This window comes from Gorilla gorilla, chromosome 3 (assembly GCF_029281585.2).
Source record: "Gorilla gorilla gorilla isolate KB3781 chromosome 3, NHGRI_mGorGor1-v2.1_pri, whole genome shotgun sequence".
In the NCBI taxonomy this organism is placed as follows: domain Eukaryota; kingdom Metazoa; phylum Chordata; class Mammalia; order Primates; family Hominidae; genus Gorilla; species Gorilla gorilla.
Window position 1 is genome coordinate 89,792,237 of NC_073227.2, and position 24,522 is coordinate 89,816,758.

Genomic DNA, 24,522 nt, shown 5'->3' on the forward strand with positions numbered 1-24,522 from the left:
TATTTTGAGTCCATTTTTATATATGACTTGAGGTAAGGGGTTCAATTTTATTCTTTTGAATATTGATAATCAGTTTGCCACTGGTATTTGTTAAAGATATTGTTTTTTCTCCATTGTATAGTTTTGCATTCTTGTCAAATATCAATTGACTCTATGTTTGGCTATATTTCTAGATTTTACAAACTATTAAAATTGAGTATATGCCTAGCTATATGCCTGTAGCTAATGCATGCTAAGCTTAATACCTAGGTGATGGGCAGATAGGTGCAGCAAACCACCATGGCACACGTTTACTATGTAACAAACCTGCACATGTATCCTGGAACTTAACATAAAATTGAAAAAAAGAAACAGTGAAAGAAAGAAGAATTTCAAAAATGTTACTAAGGCAAGGAATGTAATTTATCTTCTCAATTTCAAATATTGAAATTAACACTTTAGCTAGAAATGTCATTAAATTTATAAAGGGTAAAGAAAGCAAAATCTTTAATATATTTATTAAATTAATGCAAGGTTGAATCAAGTAAAAGTATTTGCCTTCAACTAGTGCTTTCTGTTAACATTTATTATGCCATATCCTTGGTGAAGCTCTTAGTCTTTTATATACATAGCATAACAATTAATTGATAAATTTAAATTTGTGGAAGATAAAGACAAAAATAATGCAATGATATCAAATTCCAAGTAAGCAATTTTTATTTTTTGGCATAAAATTAAACTTTTGATTACAAATAGTGATTATATATTATGAACATTAGTGATTTTTAAGCATAATTAATTTATGTTTCATGTAATTATTTGTACAGTTAACTAAAAATTTTATAAAAGTGATAATTATTTTCTAGATTTCTAATTGTTATATCCTCTAAATATGATCTGTTCACCTTCAACATATAGCATAGAACTTTCTCCTTGAAATAAAAGAGTCGATTGATTGATTTATTAAAGATAGTACCCAAATCTTCCACTACAGGTTATATAAGAATATATGTTGAAGAAAGACAGGCAAGTTATGCCGTGATTTTCTAGATATGCTTAATGAAAATTTTGTAGACATTTAATAGGGACGCATGTCACACTTAAAATTCATTCTCTAACTCCTGAAACATTGAGCAAGCAGAAGAGTTTGTTTTTATTAAAAAAGGAAATCATTACCTTTCTCATAACACACTACTCTCCTATGGTGGCTCCCTGATTTGTTTGGTATATGGAAATTTGTGAATTTGATTCCTCCTTAACACCTATCAAATTCCATCTACACTGTATGCATTACCAGGATTCAGCATATTGTTAATCATTAATTAAGGTTAACTATAAAATAATTTGATACTATGAATAGAACATATTTAAAATTAGGTAGTATCCTTGTGTCAGAAAAGTGAAAGGAAGAGGGTATAGTCAGCAGGGAGAGACAAAAGAAAAATAGAAGACTATAACTCACAAGTTAATAATAATCATGCCAAAATCTAGGCTTTATCAGTAGGCTTTTCGCAGGTAGAGAAATAGAAAATTTGGAAACAGGATGGGAGACGTGTTTTTGTTAAACTCCTTTTGTCTGGAATTAATAGGACTACACTACTCAGGATTTTGCCAAACTTAAAAATATATATATTTCCTCTTTTTCTTGACCTATTCTCTTTTTTTCTTCTTTCCTATCTTACCAAATTTTTGACAGGAAAACAAACAACATTGTATGACCAAAAATATAGCCGTTGTCACACAGACCAGCAAGAACCCAATTACATCCAAAGAGTGGTACTGGAACCAGGTGAGGTCGTGGGCTGCAACCCGAAGGTGCTTGGCTCCTTTGTGGCGCATGACAAACTCGATCCAGAAGACTGCTCGATCCAGGGGCTTTACAGGTTGATCATGGTGAATTCTTGATAACCTCATAGCATTCTCTTTATAACTAGAAGACAAATAAATAGGCAGAAATTAGATAATTTTTGTTTTTATTTTCATTGAAGATAAATATGTGATACACTTTTGCTCTACAAGTTTAAGGCCATAGTTACGTTGAGAAAATATAATTCTTGCATGAACTTTGCTAGTTGTATAGGATTTTAAGAGTTACAAAAAGGAAGATATGGATGAAATATATGCTTAACACAGTATGATCAAAGGTAGACATAAAAAAGTAGAGTAAGCCAGTTGTAAATATAGATGTTTAGCATAATTTTTCCAAAAATAATTTTGATACTGTGTGAGCTATACTGTCCAGGATGGTTCCAATACCAAGATGGTACATAACCTAATACTGTGGGATAAAAATCATTTAAGACATACATAAACATATCCTCTAGTGTCTGGCTAGTTCATACGACAGACAAAGGAAATTGGCAGTCAGCATTAGTGAGTCATTTTACAGTTCTAAGATGTAGGCATTGTGATAATTACTCTGTGGCACACATCTGTATGTTTGTGACGAAGAGGACAGTGTCTGTATCTGTAACATGAAGACTGAACAAAAAAACTCTGGTGATTTAAGAAGTGGCATATCCAAGTACATGAATTTTGATGTTTCAATTGAAACATCTCCCTAGAATTAGAGCTCTAAATCAACTTGCCATCACAATAGCGATAGTAACAGAGATAACAGTTCTAATGGCTTCTCAAACAACATTGGGTGGATATCTACACATTTAAAAGGCAAACTGTGTCTTCACTTGCAGTTTCCCTAGTTGTTAAACCAAAATTAGTAGGTTTCATTTTGGTTTGTGTCTGGAATAAAAGTTCCAGCCCGGATTCATGAAGATGAGAGAAGGTGAATGGTTTGTGTAGAGATGTCCCGGTGTTGGCAGGACATTGTTAGGACTGGGGAATGGGGAACATGGTCATCATTTACAAGAGAACATGGTACAACTAGATTCAGCAGCAGGAGTAGTTTACATGTGTTGAGTGTGTGTGTGTGTGTTTGTGTGTCTGTCTGTCTAGTGAAAAAGAATATTCATACTTTCAACTGCATTGAAACTTAGGTAGGGTCAAGACAGTAATTTCACATGGATCATCCTAATATACTTTAGGCAATAAACAAATTTGTACATGTGAATCAAAAAATAATAAGAAGAAAGCATGTTCTCCTATAAATGATGTGGGACAAAGACCATGCTCATAAATTTATTATTTCGTGTTTTATTATACACTAATGTTTTATGACTGATATGTTAAAATATTCTGAATAATTAAATTACAATGGTCTATTCAAATGTAATTGTTAATGTTTATTAATTGCTTTAATGAATAACAGAATGGAGTACAAACACATCCATATATATACTCTACACTATACCTTGTGTTCCCAGAGGTGGTATTTGGTTTAGGGTTAAAGTGAAGTTACTTTAAATTAAATAATTTTTAGGCATTTATTTAGAAATTTCTAACAGTATTTATAGTTCTCATTTTTTTGCATCAATAGTTTTGTCAATGAAATGAATCAAAATCTAAAATATTTGAAGATATTTATTTGTAGCAAAATATGAGTGACCATGGCCCATGATAAAGCCCTCAGGAAGTCCTGAGTATATGTGCCCAAGGTGGCTGGGGTGCAGCTTGGTTTTTACATTTTAGGAAGGCATAAGACATTAATCAAATACGTTTAAGAAATACATTGGTTTGGTTTAGAAAGGTGGGACAACTTGAAGTGGGGGTGCATCCAGGCTATAGGTAAATTTAAACATATTCTGGTTGACAATTGGTTGAGTTTCTCTAAAGACCTGGGATCAAAGGGAAGGAATGCCTGGGTTAAGATAAAGGATTGTGGAGATCCAAGTCCTTATTTGCAGAGGAAGCCTTCAGGTAGTAGGCTTCAGAGAGAATAGGTTGTGAAATGTTTCTTATCAGACTTAAAGTCTGTGTTGATCCTAATGCCAGAGAGGTATACTGTGGCATATTTGACCCTCATTTCCCATCGTGGCCTGAAACAGACTCTCAGGTTAAATTTTAAAAGATCTCTGGCTGAGGAGGAAGTCTATTTGGATGGTTGGGTGAGAGGCTTAGAATTTTATTTTTGGTTTACAGTTTTCAAGTCAATAATAAAATTTAATGATCATTTTAAGCATTAGAGTTAAAGAGAATCACAGACTGTACCTACACTGATAATTAATAAAAAGAACAAAATTGTCAGCAACTAACAACTTTGTAATAGTCTAATCGACTAGTCATTAAAGTCAAAAAAAGATCATACTGAGCCCTGCTGAAGCTCCTAACCCACCACTTAGCTCATGAATTATGATTTCTAAAATTATGACTTATACAACATGTACGTATTAATAAAAGTCAATTAATTGGAATGTGGATGGGGAGCAAAAGTGGACAACCAGGGCTGAGTCTTGGTATGAATCTAAACCAACTGTTGAGTGTCTTTCTTTTTTGAAATGAATACATTGGCCCTCGTGCCTAAAATGCCTGGCAAAGGGCACTGAATAGATGTTTTTAAGCAGGTTACTTCCATTAAGAAAAAGCACTAAATTCCATCCGACTTTACCTTCTCCTCTCCTGAATCTCAGCCTTCAGGAAAAGTGAATGAAATATTAAAGCTATTCTTCAAGCTTGGACTCTACATGAAAACAATTAACTCCAATACAACATAAAGCAAGTTTAAAGCACCCACACAAATTCAGAGCAAACACCAAGACCGAGAAAAAATAACAGCCTGATAACCACTTACACATACTGAAAAATAAATGAGAAACTAAAAATGCATTTAGGTATTGCATATAGTCCAAAGAAGAGGAGATTCAAAATACAATAATAGCAGGAGGGTAATGAATATGATATCAAAATTGACTTACAAAGCAAGAGGAAGTGATAAGGAGATAGGTGAGCTGATGATACAAGTTGTTAAAAATGACAGTTGAAAGAATTAATAAAGAAATTGGAAACAGCAAGCAATGCTCATGGTAAAAATAATAAATTTACTAATTTGTGAACTATTGGAGGCAATCTCAATGAATTAATAATAGTAAAAATTGATTGGAACAATTAGACAGGAAATAAGAGAGGAAAACATACCAAAATATTTTATCATAGGGAAGACTAAACTGGTGCTCCAGAAGTAAAGATAAAAAATGGAAATAAAAGGCATTCAAAGAAATAATACAAAAAAAATTAATTTCTGAAAAGAAAAACTGGATAATTTTTTATCCTAGATTAACAGTGTTGTAAAGACACAGTATAATTGAAGAAAAATATATAAAATAATTTGTAAGAATACACCATAATTGAGTTTCTGAATTTAAAAAAGTAACTATTTCTTTTTCCAAGTTGAAAAGAAAGCAAAAAGATAAAATAGTCAGGCAGGACTCAGAAATCATATAGCACAATTTAAACTGGAAGGCCATAAGTAATATTTCCACAGGTCTGAAGGAAAGAAAGCAAGAGCTAAATATATTGTATTCAGATAAAAGTCATTCTCATAACAAAGGAGTGAGTGAATATTGCTAAACATTATCTCAGAGAATTCAATATCCAAGTCTTTATTGGAAGAAAATTCCATGTGAGATAATCAGTCAAGAAATAAATCCTAAATATTTTGGAATAAATAATCTCTAATGCAACGGTGAACACTGAGTCCCTTAAAATATAGGAAACAGACTAAATGTGAGAAAAAAATGACATAAATATTGGTAAAGTAAAATTACAACATAAGTAATATAAATTTGGAATGAAATAGAGATACATTTCAAAGCAGGAGTTCAACTATAAGTAGCTAAAATTAAAACACATCATCAAAAATAAAGACTCAAAATTACATATACATATATCATATTACTTATCTTTGGTGAGATCTTTCAGAGAAAAAAATAAGACACAATATATATACACACACTATCTACTAACCTATATATATAGACTTATATATATAATATACTAAGCTATGTATATATAACTCAATATATTTTATAGATTCATTTCAATCTAAAAGCTGAATCAGATAAAATTATACTTAAATTTTATTTAAAATATCACATAGTACAAATCAATATTTAAAAAATTATTCACTACCCTATATCTTTTCTCTCTGTGTGTATACATATACTAATTAAAGGTATCGAATGGTATATACTCAGTGTTAATAGTTATTTCTGAATGATTATTACTGAGCGTATTATCATTTCAATTTTGTATTTACTGATTAGTTTATAATATGTACATACTTGCTAAGTAGTTTATAATATTAAGCAGATTATCCAGAAAAAATGAGAATTTATATAATCATAGCATTCTTTATTTTGAAAAATATTGAAATAATATTTGAAGTCTTTTTTTTTTTTTTTTTTTTTTGAGACAGAGTCTTGCTCTGTCGCCCAGGCTGGAGTGCAGTGGCACAATCTTGGCTCACTGCAACCTCCACCTCCCGGGTTCACGCCATTCTCCTGCTTCAGCCTCCTGAGTAGCTGGGACTACAGGCGCCCACTATCATACCCAGCTAAATTTTTGTATTTTTAGTAGAGACAGGGTTTCACCGTGTTAGCCAGGATGGTCTCGATCTCTGGACCTTGTGATCCGCCAGCCTCGGCCTCCCAAAGTGCTAGGATTACAGGCTTGAGCCACTGCGCCCGGCCAATATTTGAAGTCTTAGGATTTTCTTATTTTTCTGATTTCAGCAAATCACTTTAGCAGTTTGGCAAATAAAATAGTTTTTATATTGGTCAGGTTATGGTTGTTATTGGAAAATAATTACATAAGTATAAAAGAATGTACATTTTCTGGTATTATGAATAACGTAATTAATGTTAGGCAAGTCTTTAGGAACCTTAGTACTTACGAAGGTTCATTAATGACTGTTCTCAAAGCGCTAAGCAAATCCACACTTGTCATTGTGTTTAGGTTCACTTCCACAGCTGCTCCTTTGGCCTTCATGTGAGCAATGTTATCAGGCTGATCAGCAAACATGGGAACTCCCACCATAGGGACTCCGTGGTAAATAGCTTCATAGATCCCATTAGTTCCACCATGAGTGATAAAAGCTTTGGTTTTGGGATGTCCTAATTTGAGGATGGAGTGAGAAGTGGGTGTGTAATAATAACACATTAGCGGAATTTGAGAGACAGAAGGGGTCAAAAAGCTATAATATAACTCTCTAAAGAAGGATACGTTTTCTACAAAAGCAGATCACATAGGGCATTGGAATGTCAGAAAACTGTGATCCCAGGAAAAGCAGTAATTAACAGCATTTGCATTTTCTGGGAATATATTACTGAGATGATATCTGAACTGAAAATGAAACTTGAAGTGTGATTAATGTTAACTGAAAATGCTCTTTTGTGAACCAGAGGAAGCATGAGTCTATAAAATTAATGGCCAATTATGTAATTATATCTGCTTTAAAATTGAGTGTCAAATAAAATTTTAAATTATTAAAAATGTATTGAATTTATTTGCTATTAAACAGTTACTTAACTTGTCTATTGTCCCACTGTACAGCTTTTCTTTCCCCACAGTCTTACCAAGAAGATCATTCTGGGGTATCCAATCATAGAGCTGAGTATTGTTTCCTAATGTGGCTGGTTTCTTTCCTTTGTATCTCCATAAAACCTGTGGAAAATGGTGCTTTAATTTTGCAAGGAAAAACACAATGAGGACATTTTAAGTTGGGAGAATTATTTAGAAATCATTTAGCCAGCTACTTGGAAGATGGGAATTACATAAGCAGTAGTTTACAAACGTTGAGATACGTAGTAAGACTGTTTATATGTACCTTTTTGTAAAGTCTTGTACTAATAGTCTATCAAGTGTAGTATTATTGTTTTGACATTTATCACTTAAAAGCTTTTGGAAGTTAGATTTTAAGTGAAGAAATAGAACATAAACAGGACCAGTTTAATCAATCACAACATGGAGGAGAAAAATCATGAAGAGTGTTATGTGCTTTAAACAATACATAAATATAAAGAGTCCTAGGATGTGTCATGAATAGAAGTATAAAAAGAATAGAAATGCAAAATTGTAGAGATAAAAATTAAGGTTAATTGAATACATAGTCAGAAATTGCATGTTGTTGGACTATAATATTTGAATTTTAATTGTTTTTAGCTAGAGAATATTCAACTTAGAAAGGCTAAGTGAATCGAGGCTTCTACTTCTAAACCAACTACACTTTGATAGAGTTGTAATAAAACCTAGACATTTGAATTATATTTTTAGCATAATTTCTCCCTGCTTTGTGTTTACACTCTCTTTTCCTGGGCCATGGAGCTAACAAACTTCAAAACTTTTGAAAGTAGTCAGTGGAGAACAGAAAATTTCAAATAGTAAAAGGTCAGTGGGGGCTTAAACTTTTCATTTCTATTCCATTAAAAATAAATGACTTCAAAAAAGTATGTGTTTCTAAAATAACGCCAAGGCTCAGTAGGCAAATGATTCAATGTGCTAATGTACACAATTTTAATATATTACACAACGTTACTTACAACTGTTACTACTGATACTCAGTGTATAATGAGTTTCGATTTTCATATGGAAAGAACATTACTAGCTGCACTGTCTCTCTCATTAGTAAAAAGCTGTGTAGCAGGATTCCAGGCTGTACTGACCTTCTGTGGAATCTGGGCAAGGGCTGAGGCAATAAGATTGGCCTTTTCTTCTGTAAGGTTTTTGACCATTGATCCCAGAGAAAACACCACAACACCATCTTTACCTGAGCTCTGGATAAATTCTTCCATTTCCTGCATACATAATATATTTTCTATTACAAAGGTGCAGCATCATAAGAAAAAATAAGTTTACTTACACATTTAAGTAGGTGAAATTAAGGTATATGTCAGAGAAACTGTTGAACTGTCTGTCTTCTGACATGTAGAAAGATCTAGTTTCTATTTTTTTTTTTTTTTTTGGCAGAGTCTCGCTCTGTCGCCCAGGCTGGAGCGCAGTGGCATGATCTCTGCTCACTGCAACCTCACCTCCCCGGTTCAAGTGATTCTCACACCTCAGCCTCCTGAGTAACTGGGATTATAGTCTCATGCCATCGTGTCTGGTTGAGTTTTGCATTTTTAGTAGAGATGGGGTTTCACCATGTTGGCCAGGCTGGTCTCCAGCTCCTGGCCTCCAGTGATCCACCTGCCTTGGTCTCCCAAAGTGCTGGAATTACAGGCAGGAGCCACTGTGCCCAGTCAGAAATAATCTCCTTAAGAGGAAACATGTCTCTGAAATGTATAACTTAAATATATAATCAGTGATTACAAGTCCAAGCATGGAAGCAAAACCATTACAGAAATGAACACTAAATAAGGGACAACTCTTCTCATGTTAACTGAAATTGTTACCCCCAAGGCTTAATTTAACCAATCAACAGGGTTGTTTGCAAACTCATAAAACCAGTTTTTGGAGGGAAGCCCAACAAAGGATACTGAGCTAGGCTTTTAAAATTGTTAGCATGCCAGTTATATCTAATAAAATTATTAATAAATTTACCGGTTCCTGTTAAGCATTCAAGATCATTTTCTCAAGTGTATGCCTTCTTTGATTAATAGGTCTAAGAAAAAATTTGTTTAAAATGGCATCTAATTGAAACATATTTTAGAACAGGATAACAAAGTGCATCTCCAACTATAATCACGATGATGCTTATGAGACAGTGCATCTCTTTCTTCTTGATGTATACTCTTTCTTCTTGATGTATAAGCTGCCATTAGTGTGATGTTAGCTATGTGCCCTTAATTTGAGCCTTAAAGCAAAATTAAAATATAAATTTGTCTGCCAATAAAATTCCTTAGGTAATTACTTATAGTTTTGCAAATTTGACACTGCAAAATCTTAGATTAAGGCCTTTCACATCATAATCTATATGAATGCTACTTTCTACAGATGTATCCTGCATTCCCTGTGCAAATATTTGTTGGGATCACACTGGAATCACTGATGTATCACTTTATGACTAGCCAAATAATTAGGGGAGGGTGACATCTTAAGTGAAAATAGATTGCTATTTTTGGCTTAGTTAATGTCAGGAGAATATTTCTGAAGTCCTCGGAATTGGTGCTTTGCCATTTTGATTTATTTTCCAAACAGATATTAATTCATTAAAATAACACACACACACACACACACACACACAGACATACACATACACACACAAACATACACACCTACCATACTGATACGGATTTTTCATTTGACAGTCTCTTGTTGTTTGTGTATTCTGTGTACCCAGTGATTGGCATAATTATTTCATCAGCAATATAATCCATGATTGGTATTCATATTTCCCAAAGCCTATATCGATATTTATATCGATTGAACACATAATGGCATAATGTCTGCTATTGTAAAACATGGCAGATTTGTCTTTGTGAAACTGTGAGAATATGTGTATATGTGTGTGTTTGTGTAAAACGTGGGTTTGGGAGGAAAAACATAATAGGGTGGCATGGGTCATTATCCAGTGACCTATGGATACGTCATGAATATTTCTGTGTCTTTATTTAGATATTGGTACATTATCTCCTATAATAAACATTCACTAGAGCTTGCCTGCAGCCATAACTTGACTGGCAAGAAAATCCTGAAATAAAATTTTTAGAATCCTGAAATAAAATTTTAAACTTAAATATGTCTGTTAGTATAAACAGAAATTTAGTACTCTTATAGGAACCTGCAACTTTCTAAAAAGATTACGTTTGCTTGTGTATAAACCAAGTAAATAATAGCCTGTTTCCTCACTCCTTATTGATAGTCAAATACATTGTTCCTACCATGTGTACCTGTACTCTATTTTGCTTCTCAACACTTTTTCTGTATAACATTTCTTATATTCCACATTTCTTTTCTGAAGACTTCATATTGTAGCATACAATTTCCTTCTCATGCCATAAAACCTGACACTATATTTATAAAGAACCAATACAACATTTGCATCTCTCAGTTTTATAATAGCTACTTTATGCTGATGAATCTGAATCTATTTCTAATGCTTCCTGCTTGGATTTACACTTTGTACTAAGTAAATGATTTCTAGAAATTACCGAAAATCCTTTTTGTTCCTTACAGTAAATAGGTCAGAAACTAAACTCATCATTGTCAACTCAAAAGAGTTTTTTTTTTAACCAGTTGTTTCCTAACAGTAGATGGCACAACTGTCTAATAAATTCTCAAGATTAAAACCTAAGAGCCCTGCCTCATTTCATTGTCTTTCTTCAATAATGACTTCTTACTCACCAAGTTAAATGGAATTCACCCAAGAGTTTTCATGAAGACATCTTTATCTCTCAAGAAATTTGGTAAATATTACTGTTCATAATGCTATGTGGCTTGTTAAGATTAGGGCAGTATCCTTCGTAATTTCTATGATCTGGTTTTCTGTCCCGCCAAGTCCAGTATCAAGGTGTAGACACACTGATATTTGTAACACACAGCTTTAATCATTTTATTCTTCAGTTTAAATTGTCAATGTAAAGTCCAAAACACTTAATATCACTTGTAGGAGACCTCTATCACAAGGAAAATAGATGTGGAGTAGCAAACTGAAATGTCCAGCAGCATTTATTTGTTATTGAGGCTATAAACTTTAAAAGAAAATTAAGTATTTTATTATGGGGAGCATAAAATCCTCCACTGTTGTAGACCTACCTTAGGTAAAGGTTTGGCAGGTTTGCAGTGCAATCCTCCAACGAACTCAAAATTAGGTAAGTATGGACGAGGAAATTCAAAATCCCAATATGTTCGGATTAACCAAATTTCAGCTTTCCCCATAGTCTCACATAACGTAGTGGGTCTTCCTGGAGAAAATGTAACAAGTTGGATGGAGGAAATTAGCTTATATGTTTGCTGAGGAGAAAAAAACTACCAGTCATTTCCTGATAAGCTGTTAAGAAAAAATTCAATTAGGTCTTCTAGAATACTTATCATGTTTATATATTAAGAAGAAGGAGAAATTAAAGAGGATGGAAGAAAGGAAGGAGGAAGGAAGAAAAGAAGGAAGGAAAGGAGGAAGGGAGGAAGGCAGGCAAGCAGGGAGGGAGAGAGAGGAAAGCAAGGAAAAGTGAGAAAAAGGGAAGAAAGAGGTAGAAATAAAGAAAGAGAGAGGAAGAGAGAGAGAGGGAGAAAAGGAGAAAGGGAAGAAGAGAGGGAGTAGAGTGGGGCCTGGGAAAGGAAGGAAGGAGGGAGGATTTTTTGTTAGTGAAAAAAGTAATGTGTAAGTGTAATTTCACAATAATAAATCAACCAAAATTAAACTATAACTACAACTACTGACAAATTAAACATTCATTTTCTCTCTTCAATTAAATGCCAGATAACTTTTTTTCCCCAGGACAGCAAATCAGAGGCATTGTTAGAATGCCTCTCCCACTTGAAAAGACAATATAGTGAGCAGAGAGACACACTGTGAATTTTTTTACAAGAAGCAACACAGAAACTTAACAGTAAAAAAGCAAAAGTAGCCATAAACCCTTTGAAAAAAGTGGTAGGCAGCAGCCTATCCTGTGAGCCAGGTGAAAAACCATGAGTCCCCAGAGTGTGAGTGGGGAGAAACTGCCTCTGGGATATATACACCCATTGGGAAACCTGGCAATCCAGACCACGGGGAAATGCCTTAACCCTACGCAGCACTGGAGCTGCTTTAGTGAGCAGTGGGAAATACATGAGAAAGAGCAGCATCTGGACATGGTTTGTGTGCACTCCCAGACTCCAGCAGGAACAGAGAAAAGTCACTTCTAATCCTATCACGAGGGACCTTGTGGAAGTCTGTCAACTAACTCAGGTTGTGGTCACAGGTTGAGAGAAGCTCCCAACTGAGAATCACAGTACAATCTTGAGTGGGGACAAACTCCCTTTGGCCAGAATTGAGGAATGAGTAGGAAGTGTGCTATGGCCACAGGCACAGGAGATGGACACCCCTGCTTTAGAGGAGCATGGCCTGAAAGCCACTGTTTCCATCCCAGTGGGTGTGTTAGGCCTTTCTCTTATTCCCATAAAGAAATACTTGAAACTGAGTAATTTATTTTTTTAAAAAGAGGTTTAATTGGCTTATGGTCCCATAGGCTGTACAGGAAGCATAGTGGTTTCTGCTTCTGGGGAGTCCTCAGGAAGCATCTAATCATGGCAAAAGGCAACAGAGCAGCAGATTGTTTTGCATGATGGGAGCAGGAGCAAGAGAGAGAGTGAGGGCAAAGGTGCTATACACTTAAAAAAAAAACAGATCTCGTGATAACTCACTATCACAAGAAGAGTACCAAGGGAGGATGGTGCTAAACCTTTCATGAATACTCTACCCCCATGATCCAATCCTCTCCAACCAGGCCCCACTTCCAACATTGGGGATCACAATTTGACATAAGACTTGGGCAGAGACACAGATCTAAACCATAACAGTGGGGAAGGCTTATGACCTGGGGCATTTTTGAGTTTTGAGAGGAGTGTGCCTGGAATCCAGTTACCTGATGTTAGTGGAACACTGCAAATGTGAGAACTGCCTTGCCAAGCATGTAGGAGCCAGGTGAGGTTTACTTCCTGCTGCTACACATACTCCCCATGTGGATTCTTCTGTGCAGCAGAGGCAGCTGCACTTCTCCCTGGAACATTACCCCAACAGCCAGAGAGCTTCCCTCTGATCCTCACTGTGACCACTGCTCATGCCTACACAGGGGGAGCCAGAGCACAGACTTGACTGACCCAGCCTCGTGTCCTCGCTCCTGCACCTGCCCTGGTGGCTTAACAGAAAGGACAGAGAATTTGGGGAGCTCCATGCCCTTCCCCGCCCCCCAGAGTACTTCTCCTGGGTAACATAAGGCAAGCACAAAACTCACTTCTATCACTACAATTGGAGCTCTTTTGCAAGGGCCACCTCCTGGCTAGAGGCCAACTGACAGTCCATTACAGCATCTGCAGGCAGAATAACACAACCCCAGGAAGGAAAAAACTTCTGCATGACCTCAGCTATCACTATTGCCTGCATCACTTTGGGTAACCAGGAGGTCCTGAGTTTGTCCACATGCCAGTACGTTACTACCACAGCTGGCATTTGAGAAAGTCAACATTGCTAAGGCCAATAACCAAGGAATCTCACAAAGTCTATGTAACTCCCCTGCCACCCCTGTCAGAGCTGGTGCTGGTATCCACTGATGGGAGACTAGAGGACAGGTCATATCACTGGATCCCTCGCAGACATTCTCTAGCACCAGTCTGGGGTGTGACAGCCCTACTGGGTGGCCAGGTCTAGAGGAGCAGCAGCATTCATAGTAGTCTGGCCCTCAGAGACTCTTACTCTTATGCAAAGGAGGGCTGTACCACACCCATGCAACTTGAGAAGTTAAAGGGTAGAGTAAAACTAAGACAACTTGAATAATTAATATAATCAAGAAAAACTATATTATTGAAATAGAAATCAAATTAAAAGTCAATCATACTGAAAAATAGATGCTGTTACAGTTAAAACGATTATCTGACTAAATCTAGTAATATTTTAACAAAAGATATGAAAAAGTTGGGCTCATTATAGTAATGAAATGATAGCTAAAAACTGAAAAGTAGATAAGTTCACCTTATTAGAAGGTAAAAAGAGGAAAATCCTATCATCTCAAGCAATAAAAACTCAACAGTTGTTCAAAATCTTGAAATTCTATTAGTAAACTACAAATAGAAAAGAATTTCTTTACACCAACAAAGGCACTCCAAACAAAAAAGTTTCATCAAATGTAATTTTTATGTTAAAATAGTAAGAGCATTCTTATCAAGACGAGAAAAAGTCAGTGGTATGTACTAATGACAACTTTAATTCAACAATACTTTACTGCAGTTAAACAAGAAAAACAATTTTTAGAATAAAAAAGATTTAGGAGTTCTATCTATCTATCTATCTATCTATCTATCTATCTATCTGATATCATGTTATGTAACAAATCCAAAATAATATACAGATAAATCTTCAGAATGAGCAAGAGAAGTTTTAATTTTGCTGAATGCAAAACTATAACATAGCAACTGAAATTTCTGCGCACAAGTAGACGAAGATTTAATTTAAAAACTAAATTTCCACTGAAAAACTTGGAATAATTTTTACAAAAGTTACATAATCTATTCATGCTTATAATTGCAAAATTAAAACCCACAATAGAAAAGTAAATAGAGCTAACTTGTTCAAAGATAAGAAGATCAAAATTCATAAAGATGTCCATTCTCTAAAATAAATTTATAGATTAATTATGAATCTTATTAAGGGTCAGAAGTTCAAGACCAGTGTGGCCAAGATGGTGAAACCCCGTCTCTACTAAAAATACAAAAAAATTAGCCGGGCGTGGTGGCAGGTGCCTGTAATCCCAGCTACTCTAGAGGCTGAGGCAGAGAATTGCTTGAACCCGGGAGGAGGAGGTTGCAGTGAGCCGAGATCATGCCACTGCAATCCAGCCTGGGTGACAGAGATAGACTCCATCTAAAAAAAATAAAAAATAAATGAATAAATAAATAAATCTTATTAAAATTTCAAAATCACAAGTTTCATAAACCTTTACAATTGTTGTAGAACTTTATATGTGATTCTAAAATCCATACAGAAAAGCAAAGAGCCAAAAATAATCAAGGAACTCCAGATGAAGAGATACAAGAGGAAGGAATATTATTTTATCAGATATCAAGAACTAATACATAAAGGAAAGCAGTTAAGATAGTGAAAAAAAACAAAACCACTTATGTAATGAAATTCATGAATGACAAAGATGCAGGCATGCAGGAAAAAATGTTTTCAATAAACAGTGATGGGTCAACTCCTTACCCAAAACCCCATCTGTACATCACCATCATCAAATACCAAAGGTAGACAAAACCACAAAGATAGGGAAAAAACAGAGCAGAAAAACCGGAAACTCTAAAAATCAGAGTGCCTCTCCTCCTCCAAAGGAAAGCAGCTCCTCACCCGCAACAGAACAAAACTGGACGGAGAATGTCTTTGACGAGCTGAGAGAAGAAGGCTTCAAACGATCAAACTACTCCGAGCTACAGAAGGAAGTTCGAACCCATGGCAAAGAAGTTAAAAACCTTGAAAAAAAATTAGACGAATGGCTAACTAGAATAACCAATGCAGAAAAGTCCTTAAAGGACCTGATGGAGCTGAAAACCAAGGCACGAGAACTACGTGACAAATGCACAAGCCTCAGTAGCCGATTCGATCAACTGGAAGAAAGGGTATCAGTGATGGAAGATCAAATGAATGAAATGAAGCGAGAAGAGAAGTTTAGAGAAAAAAGAATAAAAAGAAATGAACAAAGCCTCCAAGAAATATGGGACTATGTGAAAAGACCAAATCTACATCTGATTGGTGTACCTGAAAGTGATGGGGAGAATGGAACCAAGATGGAAAACACTCTGCAGGATATTATCCAGTAGAACCTCCCCAGTCTAGCAAGGAAGGCCAACGTTCAAACTCAGGAAATACAGAGAACGCCACAAAGATACTCCTTGAGAAGAGCAACTCCAAGACACATAATTGTCAGATTCACCAAAGTTGAAATGAAGGAAAAAACATTAAGGGCAGCCAGAGAGAAAGGTCGGGTTACCCTCAAAGGGAAGCCCATCAGACTAACAGCTGATCTCTTGGCAGAAACTCTACAAGCCAGAAGAGAGTGGGGACCAATATTCGCCATTCTTAAAGAAAAGAATTTTCAACCCAGAATTTCATATCTAGCCAAACTAAGCTTCATAAGAGAAGGAGAAATAAAATACTTTACAGACAAGCAAATGCTGAGAGATTTTGTCACCACCAGGCCTGCCCTAAAAGAGCTCCTGAAGGAAGCACTAAACATGGAAAGGAACAACCAGTACCAGCCACTGCAAAAACATACCACATTGTAAAGACCATTGAGGCTAGGAAGAAACTGCATCAACTAATGAGCAAAATAACTAGCTAACATCATAATGACAGGATCAAATTCACACATAAGAATATTAACCTTAAACATAAATGGGCTAAATGCTCCAATTACAAGACACAGACTGGCAAATTGGATAAAGAGCCAAGACCCATCAGTGTGCTGTATTCAGGAAAGCCATGTCACGTGAAGAGACACAAATAGGCTCAAAATAAAGGGATGGAGGAAGATCTACCAAGCAAATGGAAAACAAAAAAAGGCAGGGGTTGCAATCCTAGTCTCTAATAAAACAGACCTTAAAGCAACAAAGATCAAAAGAGACAAAGAAGGCCATTACATAATGGTAAAAGGATTAATTCAACAAGAAGAGCTAGCTGTCCTAAATATATATGCACCCAATACAGGAGCACCCAGATTCATAAAGCAAGTCCTGAGTGACCTACAAAGAGACTTAGACTCCCACACATTAATAATGGGAGACTTTAACACCCCACTGTCAACATTAGACAGATTAATGAGACAGGAAGTTAACAAGGATATCCAGGAATTGAACTCAGCTCTGCACCAAGCGGAACTAATAGACATCTACAGAATTCTCCACCCCAAATCAACAGAATATACATTCTTCACAGCACCACACCACACTTATTCCAAAATTGACCACATAGTTGGAAGTAAAGCACTCCTCAGCAAATGTAAAAGAACAGAAATTATAACAAACTGTCTCTCAGACCACAGAGCAATCAAATTAGAACTCAGGATTAAGAAATTCACTCAAAACCGCTCAACTACATGGAAACTGAACAACCTGCTCCTGAATGACTACTGGGTACACAACGAAATGAAGGCAGAAATAAAGATGTTCTTTGAAACCAATGAGAACAAAGACACAACATACCAGAATCTCTGGGACACATTCAAAGCAGTGTGTAGAGGGAAATTTTTATCACTAAATGCCCACAAGAGAAAGCAGGAAAGATCTAAAATTGACACCCTAACATCACAATTGAAAGAACTACAGAAGCAAGAGCATAACACATTCAAGACCTAGCAGAAGGCAAGAAAAAACTAAGATCAGAGCAGAACTGAAGGAAATAGAGACACAAAAAACCCTTCAAAAAATTAATGAATCCAGGAGCTGGTTTTTTGAAAAGATCAACAAAACTGATAGACCACTAGCAAGACTAATAAAGAAGAAAAGAGAGAAGAATCAAATAGATGCAATAAAAAATGATAAAGGGGATATCACCACAGATCCCACAGAAATACAAAGTACCATCAGAGAATACTATAAACACCTCTACGCAAATAAACTAGAAAATCTAGAAGAAATGAATAAATTCCTTGACACGTACACCCTCCCAAGACTAAACCAGGAACACATTGAATCTCTGAATAGACCAATAACAGGCTCTGAAATTGAGGCAATAATTAATAGCTTAGCAACCACAAAAAGTCCAGGACCAGATGGATTCACAGCTGAATTCTACTAGAAGTACAAGGAGGAGCTGGTACCATTCCTTCTGAAACTATTCCAATCAATAGAAAAAGAGGGAATCCTCCTTAAATCATTTTATCAGTCCAGCATCATCCTGATACCAAAGCCTGGCAGAGACACAACAAAAAAAGAGAATTTTAGACCAATATCCCTGATGAACATCGAGGCAAATATCCTCAATAAAATACTGGCAAACCAAATCCAGCAGCACATCAAAACGCTTATCCACCATGATCAAGTGGGCTTCATCCCTGGGATGAAAGGCTGGGTCAACATACGCAAATCAACAAACGTAATCCAGCATATAAACAGAACCGAAGACAAAAACCACATGATTATCTCAATAGATGCAGAAAAAGCCTTTGACAAAATTCAACAACCCTTCATGCTAAAAACTCTCAATAAATTAGGTATTGTTGGGACGTATCTCAAAATAATAAGAGCTATCTATGACAGACCCACAGCCAATATCATACTGAATGGACAAAAACTGGAAGTATTCCCTTTGAAAACTGGCACAAGACAGGGACGCCCTCTCTCACCACTCCTATTCAACATAGTGTTGGAAGTTCTGGCCAGGGCAATCAGGCAGGAGAAGGAAATAAAGGGTATTCAACTAGGAAAAGAGGAAGTCAAATTGTCCCTGTTTGCAGATGACATGATTGTATATCTAGAAAACACCATCGTCTCAGCCCAAAATCTCCTTAAGCTGATAGGCAACTTCAGCAAAGTCTCAGGATACAAAATCCATGTGCAAAAATCACAAGCATTCTTATACACCATAACAGACAAACAGAGAGCCAAATCATGAGTGAGCTCCCATTCACAATTGCTTCAAAGAGAATAAAATACCTAGGAATCCAACTTACAAGGGACATGAAGGACCTCTTCAAGAACTACAAACCACTGCTCAATGAAATAAAAGAGGATACAAACAAATGGAAGAACATTCCATGCTCATGGGTAGGAAGAATCAGTATCGAGAAAATGGCCATACTGCCCAAGGTAATTTATAGATTCAATGCCATCCCCATCAAGCTACCAGTGACTTTCTTCACAGAATTGGAAAAAACTACTTTAAAGTTCATATGGAACCAAAAAAGAGCCCGCATTGCCAAGTCAATCCTAAGCCAAAAGAACAAAGCTGGAAGCATCACACTACCTGACTTCAAACTATACTGCAAGGCTACAGTAACCAAAACAGCATGGTACTGGTACCAAAACAGCATGGTACTGGTACCAAAACAGAGATAAAGACCAATGGAACAGAACAGAACACTCAGAAATAACGCTGCATATCTACAACCATCTGATCTTTGACAAACCTGACAAAAACAAGAAATGGGGAAATGATTCCCTATTTAATAAATGGTGCTGGGAAAACTGGCTAGCCGTATGTAGAAAGCTGAAACTGGATCCCTTCCTTATACCTTATACAAAAATTAATTCAAGATGGATTAAAGACTTACATGTTAGACCTAAAACCATAAAAACCCTAGAAGAAAACCTAGGCAATACCATTCAGGACATAGACATGGGCAAGGACTTCATGTCTAAAACACCAAAAGCAATGGCAAGAAAAGCCAAAATTGACAAATGGGATCTAATTAAACTAAAGAGCTTCCACACAGGAAAAGAAACTACTATCAGAGTGAACAGGCAACCTATAGAATGGGAGAAAATTTTTGCAATCTACTCATCTGACAAAGGGTTAATATCCAGAATCTACAATGAACTCAAACAAATTTACAAGAAAAAAACAAACAAACCCATCAACAAGTGGGTGAAGGATATGAACAGACACTTCTCAAAAGAAGACATTTATGCAGCCAAAAGACACATAAAAAAATGCTCATCATCACTGGCCATCAGAGAAATGCAAAACAAAACCACAATGAGATACCATCTCACACCAGTTAGAATGGCGATCATTAAGAAGTCAGGAAACAACAGGTGCTGGAGAGGATGTGGAGAAATAGGAACACTTTTACACTGTTGGTGGGACTGTAAACTAGTTCAATCATTGTGGAAGTCAGTGTGGCAATTTCTCAGGGATCTAGAATTAGAAATACCATTTGATCCAGCCATCCCATTACTGGGTATATACCCAAAGGATCATAAATCATTCTGCTATAAAGACCCATGCACACGTATGTTTATTGCAGCACTATTCACAATAGCAAAGACTTGGAACCAACCCAAATGTCCAACAATGATAGACTGGATTAAGAAAATGTGACACATATACACCATGGAATACTATGCAGCCATAAAAAATGATGAGTTCATGTCCTTTGTAGGGACATGGATGAAGCTGGAAACCATCATTCTCAGCAAACTATGGCAAGGACAAAAAACCAAACACTGCATGTTCTCACTCATAGGAGGGAATTGAACAATGAGAACATATGGACACAGGAAGGGGAACATCACACACCGGGGCCTGTTGTGGGGTGGGGGGAGGGGGGAAGGATAGTGTTAGGAAATATACCTAATGTTAAATGATGAGTTAATGGATGCAGCACACCAACATGGCACATGTATGTAACCTGCACGTTGTGTACCTGTACCCTAAAACTTAAAGTATAATAAAAAGAAAAAGAAAAAAAGAAAATAGGTAGGCTGAGAGGGAGTCAGGGAAGAAGGAAGGAGGGAAAAAATGAAAAAAATGCAAAGAAATGGACTCAACTCTGCAAAATACACACAAAAAATAATTTATTTTACTATCATTATTTTTAGAGACAGAGTTTCACTCTTGTTGCCCAGGCTGGAGTGCAGTGGCACCATCTCAGCTCACTGCAACCTCTGCCTCCTGGGTTCAAGCCATTCTCCCACCTCAGCCTCCTGAGTAGCTGGGACCACAGGCACATGCCACCATGTCCAGTAATTTTTGTAAAAAATAAATAATTTTAAACAAATTTAGATGTTTAAAGTAAAAGCAAAACCATAGCTTCTATGAAGACAGCATAAAAATCCTTTTTTAAATTTCATAGTAGAAAAGGATTTCCTCAGGAACATAAAGAAAAATTATAAAGAGTATGATTAATATATTCACTTCCATTAAATTTAAAATCTACGATTCATTATCTGATATTAAAAGATAATGAGAAAACCATCATAAACTGTAGGAGGATATCTGCAATATATAAAACTGGCTCAGGCTCATCTAGAATATATAAGATTTTTTTTTTTTTGACACAGAGTTTTTCTCTGTCTTCCGGGCTGGAATGCAGTGGTGCCAACACAGCTCACTGCAGCCTTGACCTTATGAGCCCAAGAAATCCTCCTACCTCAGCCTCTCAGTAGCTGGAATCAGAGGTGCACAACACCAAACCTAGCTATTTTTTTTCTTTTCTTTTCTATTATTTTTTATTTTTCAGTTTTAATTTTTGTTTTGTTTTGTTTTGTAGAGATGATGTCTCTCTCTGTTTCCCTGGCTGGCCTCAAACTCCTGGGCTCAAGTGATATACCTTGGCCTCCTAAAGAGCTGGGATTACAGGTGTAGCAATCATTGAGTTGTAGACTGAAACTGTAAATTTTAAAGCATGTAAATTATATCTCAATACAACTGTTAATAAAAGTCAGTAAATGAATTGAATAGTTTGCAGAACAATGGGAAATATAACACCCTACTCGTGAAAGTATAAACTAGTATAATGTCTCTGAGATGAGATTATTTATACCTATACATATTTCTATACCTATACCCACACCTATACCTATACCTATACTTTTTGGGTGAAAATAAATGGCTTATATCCTGTAAATACAATTGTTCTTCTGGAACAGGAGACACATAGCAAATGTTCACTGCAATCCACAAAAAAATTACAGTCAGTTGTCAACTGACAGAATGTCATGCTATAGTCACCTGATGGAAAACTGTCTATAGAACTTGGGGAAAAATAAAAAGGAAATACATGATTGTATCTCTACACTAATGTTGAGCATAAGTAGAAATTCTACATATGTGTTTGTATACATTTCAAAAAACTAAATAATAGAATGTTGAGGAAATAACATATAACTAGCATACCTATAAAGTTTTTAAAGAGAATGTTAAAACCAGTCAGGCTTCTGGTTTCCATTGGAAGACTCATGTTTCTAATACTGGCAGCAAAACTTTACACTCATGTATTATCAAAGTTGATATAGTTTCTAAAAGTGGAAAACACATGCATATTTTAAAAGATATATAAAATATTTTAAATGTGCAAAAATTAAAGTTCATGAGTCAATCTTACATTGTTCTAATTCTGCCATTACAAAAAAAAAAGTTGCATTGAATTCATTGTCCTTATGTCTCTAGTATGAAGCACCCTAAAATTGCTTAATCATTTAGCATTTACCGTCAGACATTTTCTGGGGCAGGGTACAAATCATTTCATTTTCTATCTGGCCATTTATCTTCTTGACTTGTAACTGTTAGGGCATTTTAGGTAATTTAAGCCTTTTTCCTGTGTTATGTATTACAAATATTTTTTTCAGTTGACTTATGAACCGATTAATATTATGCACCCTTTAAAACTTTAAATACAAATTTTAAATAATCTGTTTTAAAAATCAGTGCTATGAATTGAATTGTGCTCCCCTAAAATTTGTATATGAAGCCTGACTGTATTTGAAGATAGGGCCTTTAGAGATAATTAAGCTTAAAATAGTTCAAGGGTGGGTCTCTAATCCATTATGACTAGTGTCCTTCCAAGAAGAGGAAGTGACACCAGGAATGTCCATATGCAGAGAAAAAGCTATATGAGAATATAAGATGGTGGCCATAAAAACTTCAAGAAAAAACAGACCTGGCAAACCCTGATTTTGGACGTCTAGCCATCAGAACTATAAGAAAATAAACCTTTGTTATTATTAGTTCTTGTATTAGTTTGCTAGCACTGCTACAGCTACACACCACTGGTTAGGAAGTTAAATTAGCTAATCTTTTTCATACCCAGTATAATCTTTGGTTTGTTAGTTCACATTTCCTTATGATTCTCAAAGATAATAGTTGGAGTGGAAGTCTACCTCAGTTGATGGATTTAGATGAAAGCTGTGTATATAAAAATTAGAAAGCAAAACCATTATTTAGCAGAATAGGCAAATAATTTTAAAATAGGTAGAATAAATGTTATCAGTGAAGTAAAAAAAGAAATCTACTGTTTTTTGGGTTTTTGTTTTTGTTTTATTTTTTGAGACAGAATCTTGCTCTGTCACTCAAGCTGGAGTGCAGTGGCACCAACACAGCTCACTGCAGTCTCGACCTCCTGGCTTCAAGCAATCCTCCTACCTCAATCTCCCAGTAGCTCACCTCCAAGTCCAGCTATTCTTAATGCTATTAATTTCTGCCAAATTTTTAAAAAGTCAGAAACAACAAAATACATCAGGGTCATAAAAGTACTCTAAGAAAATAGAGGTAACATTATAGTCTCAGAGAATGGAAGTCCTTTTCTACAAGATAATCCAGAAATGATAAGAAAAAAAAAACTAATAAATGTATGCACACACTATGACAAGGTTCATAATATATTATGAAATACTTTAAATGAAGAGTAATGCTACATGATATAGCTCAGAGTTTTTTTCTCCAAATCTGTGTGTTAGCATAGAAATACTTCTAAATTATTTTATTTTAGAAAACTAAGGTCTAACAGGGATTGCATAAATTTAAAAGCATGGGATTATTTTTCATTAGGCTGGGTTAAATATAAAATTGTTCCCTTCACAAGTCACTTTTGAGTAAGCAAGAAAATAAAAATCAGCACACTGCCAAAACAAAGTAAAAACAGGAATTCTGAAATACACAATTTAGTAAAACTTGAATGGTTCATTCTGAAGATACACAGTATGTTTTAGGGTGGGAAAGTAGGAAAGCCTAATGGATTGCCCTAGTGTCCCTCATTACACATATGCATTCACATAACTTCAACTCCCCAAATCTACCCTCACTCTTACAAATAAATTCCATTACATGGAAATGTATAGCAAGAAAAATTTCCTCTGTTGACTTGTCCCTGTGTGGAAGAAAAATATCTTCTCTCAGAATTAACATAGTCAGCACTCATGTGAAGTTCCAGTTAAAATTCAAGCTAGAAAAGCATCTTGGAAGAAACTGACACTAGCCTCAAAGCCTTCCCACAGATCAAATTCCGAGGTTAATAGGCAGCTCCTGTTTACCGAGAAACAAGACTTCATGTATGAAAATCAGCAAAAGTAACAGAGACCAGAAATATTAAT

The 24,522-nt window shown here is 35.6% G+C and overlaps 1 protein-coding gene across 3 annotated transcripts in view; it reads right to left on the reverse strand.

Moving 5' to 3' along the window:
• Positions 1–673: 673 nt before the first annotated feature.
• The window catches only part of UGT2A2 (UDP glucuronosyltransferase family 2 member A2), a 60,310-nt gene continuing 36,461 nt past the window's right edge, over positions 674–24,522 (reverse strand). The window contains exons 2-6 of one of the 3 annotated variants that reach the window (XM_019025092.4): positions 11,566–11,714; positions 8,535–8,666; positions 7,449–7,536; positions 6,767–6,986; positions 674–1,909 (exon numbers count right to left, since the gene is read on the reverse strand). In XM_019025092.4, the coding sequence (XP_018880637.2) occupies positions 1,630–1,909; positions 6,767–6,986; positions 7,449–7,536; positions 8,535–8,666; positions 11,566–11,714 (869 nt within the window). In that variant the 3' untranslated portion in view covers positions 674–1,629. The remainder of the gene's footprint in view (positions 1,910–6,766; positions 6,987–7,448; positions 7,537–8,534; positions 8,667–11,565; positions 11,715–24,522) is intronic. The other 2 variants (XM_004038758.5, XM_063705116.1) reach the window with 2 other exon arrangements.